This window comes from Coenobita brevimanus, chromosome 106, assembly GCF_032717465.1.
Source record: "Coenobita brevimanus isolate Jiangsu-jjx chromosome 106, ASM3271746v2, whole genome shotgun sequence".
Taxonomy (NCBI): domain Eukaryota; kingdom Metazoa; phylum Arthropoda; class Malacostraca; order Decapoda; family Coenobitidae; genus Coenobita; species Coenobita brevimanus.
In genome coordinates, this window is record NC_137059.1 from 402,501 (window position 1) to 405,241 (window position 2,741).

The window sequence follows — 2,741 nt, forward strand, 5'->3', positions numbered from 1 at the left end:
TTCCTTAGTGATTTGTTTTACCTGTTACACCTTTTCTGCCATTTTTTTTTTTTTTTTTTAGATTGAGTTGATTGTTTTGATATCGACATTGTTTCGTTTATAAACAAGAGGATATTGTGTTATGTGCAGAATAAATCCCAAAGGGAGAGGTGTTAGGGAGTCTCCAAAGCCACATAGACTATGGCTGTATCTATTATCGGTCCCTCAATAGATAAATCACAGTGTTGTTCAAGATGCCAAGCTCCGCCAAGGTTTTATCTAAGTCCCCGTCATCTAAACATTGAGGAATGAGCTCCAGACGCTTGCCCCCGACTCTAGTTCTCTCGACCACCCCAAGGAGCCTGCCCAGGGTGCCTTGAGGGGAGCTGGAAGCCACTAATAAGGAGTCATCGGGAAGCTTAAAGTACACATTGATATCCTCATCGCCTTTAACCTCCTCGTTTCCTCTTCCTGCGTCGACATCATGGATTTCTTCGACATCCTCCGAGCTGTTTTCAGAGGATGATTCTTCCGAGTCCTCTTCGTCGTCGTCTTCGTCGTCAGTGTCGTATCCGTCATTACTGTCATCACATTCATCATTATTTTCCATATCCCTATCGTTGTCATCCCCGTCAATCTGATTTTCGTCTCTATTTTCGACTTTCACCTTATCACTATCCTTATCATTATCATTTTCGTCGTCTAATCCCTCCACTTTATTACCTGGATTATTTTTATCATCAGAGTCAAATTCCTCTTTACTCGGGCTGTCTGTGTTGTCCGTAGGAGCTGCCATCGAACTGTCACCGAGTTCGTCTTCTGATTCTAAAACTAAAATGTCTGCAGTAGAGTTTTCAGCCTGGTTCTCCACACTTGCGCTATTTTCACCTTCCTCGTGAGTGGCATGAGTTACATTTGGAGTTTCAGGGTCAAGCGTATTTGAATCCTCGTGTATCGGAGCTTCATTTGGCTGTGCGGGACTCCACTGGGGTGGATGAAGAGCTGAAGGGAGGGCTGCCACAATGTCCGGGGGCAAAGGAGGCATGGCGAAAGGCTTTGGCCTACCATAGCGGGTAGCAGGACGGGACCTTAGTAAACCGTCCCTGGCATGAGATAGGTAGTCTGCTAACGTCTTGCCCTCGATGCTAACAGTCACTAGGCAGGGATCATCGCCTCCCCTTTCACCCCCTTCCACTTCCACCACAGGCAGTTCATTTAGGGAGGTGTCCAGAACGTCAAAGGTTCGACTACGCACTAGGGGCGGTGGAACGAACTGCGGCTCCTGGTTATTGTTATTGTTTGTGTCTTTTGAAGCACTTGGTATGGCGGGCAGTGGGGCATACTTAGATATGGAGGAGGAGCGAGGCCGAACAGTTGGGGTGCCTGACAAACTGCGTCCCGCCTCACGTGCCTCACACCACAACGGCCTTGGCAAGACGTATGTTGCATTCATGTCACTGAGGGATACACCTGCTGGGGAGGACACACTTCGGGGCAGACTGGGTACTGAGCCCCTGGCCATCCCATCCAGAGAGATGTCCCGTCCGGGAGGTCTGGACGGATGAGTAGGAGTCACAGTAACGCTCCGCAGGCTTCTTCGTTCTCCCAGGCTGCGGTCCACGCTGGGAACATCGGACCGACTGCCGGAGGAGGAAGAACGGAGCGAGGTGCGGTCCAGGGTGGCGGCAGCGGTTCGGTCCAGGACGGATCTGCGGAGCGAGTTGGCAGACTCGATCCTCTTGAGTGTGGCACGGTCGGGGTGCCAGTCCCTTCTTGCCGGCGGCTCGTACCACCGACGCTCCGTGGTCATCACACACCTGCAGAAAAACACACTTCAGTTAGTTTGGGTTAGATTCAGTTAGATTAGATTAGGTGGTTAAGTTAGGTTAGGTTAAATGATAGGGTATTATGTTGGTTTAGGTTAGATTAAGGTACGTTATCAAACATCTGTACGAAAATAGGCCATTAGACACAGCACAAGTTCCATCATCATCATCATCATCATCACACCTCTAAAACAGTATACATTTAGAGTAGATTTTTGGGGGGTTGGCTGAATTGGGTTGCATTGATTAGTTTAAGTTGAATTAAGTCATGTTGTCTTATTCTGTCATTGAGAAAGAGGAAACGAACTACGAAAGCACAGATATCTCAGCCTAGGTAAAGTAACTGAACTGTAGTCGACGATAACCCAGATCACTTAGGGTAACGGTGACCAGCATGAGAGAAAGACCTTCATCCGCCTCTTGTGTAGCTCAATCAATGTCTTTGGTATTTGACCTTCACACCAATCGCCTCTCAAGATAAACATATCAATTGAAAGTTCCTTGTCTTATCGCCCGTTATCTCTGTTTATCTCTCCGTTTATCTTGTACCATGACTGTGTATTTATATTTATCTCTTTTTTGTTTTTTTTATGCGAGAAAGAAGGAACCAAAGGCCATGCGCCCGCAGCAACAGGTCCCTCCAAGAGAAAAACAAAATACAATAGAGAGCCAAATTCAAGATCCGATCAGTGTCCGTCTGTCTGTCTGTCTCTGTATCTATCTATCAGTCTATCTTCCTGTTTCATCTATCCATACTTATCTATTTGTATGTCTGTCTGTCTCTCTATATATATTCTTCCTGTACATATCTGTCTGTCTGTCTGTCACCCTACCTATCCATCCATCCATCCATCTGTCTGTCTGTCAATCTGTCTGGCTGTCAATATACCTATCTGTCTATCTATCCGTCTATCTATCAATCTATCTATCTATCTG

At 46.7% G+C, this 2,741-nt stretch overlaps 1 protein-coding gene across 1 annotated transcript; it reads right to left on the reverse strand.

Moving 5' to 3' along the window:
- Nucleotides 1-151: 151 nt before the first annotated feature.
- On the reverse strand, nt 152-1,789 carry LOC145416427 (uncharacterized). Its single transcript, XM_080285374.1, has one exon. The coding sequence runs from the start codon at nt 1,787-1,789 to the stop codon at nt 194-196; it is 1,596 nt and encodes a 531-aa protein (XP_080141500.1). The 3' UTR covers nt 152-193.
- Nucleotides 1,790-2,741: the final 952 nt, after the last annotated feature.

What these genes read in the sequence shown, in the direction of transcription:
- LOC145416427 (XM_080285374.1), bottom strand. Translation starts at nt 1,789, where the DNA reads ATGACCACGGAGCGTCGGTGGTACGAGCCGCCGGCAAGAAGGGACTGG.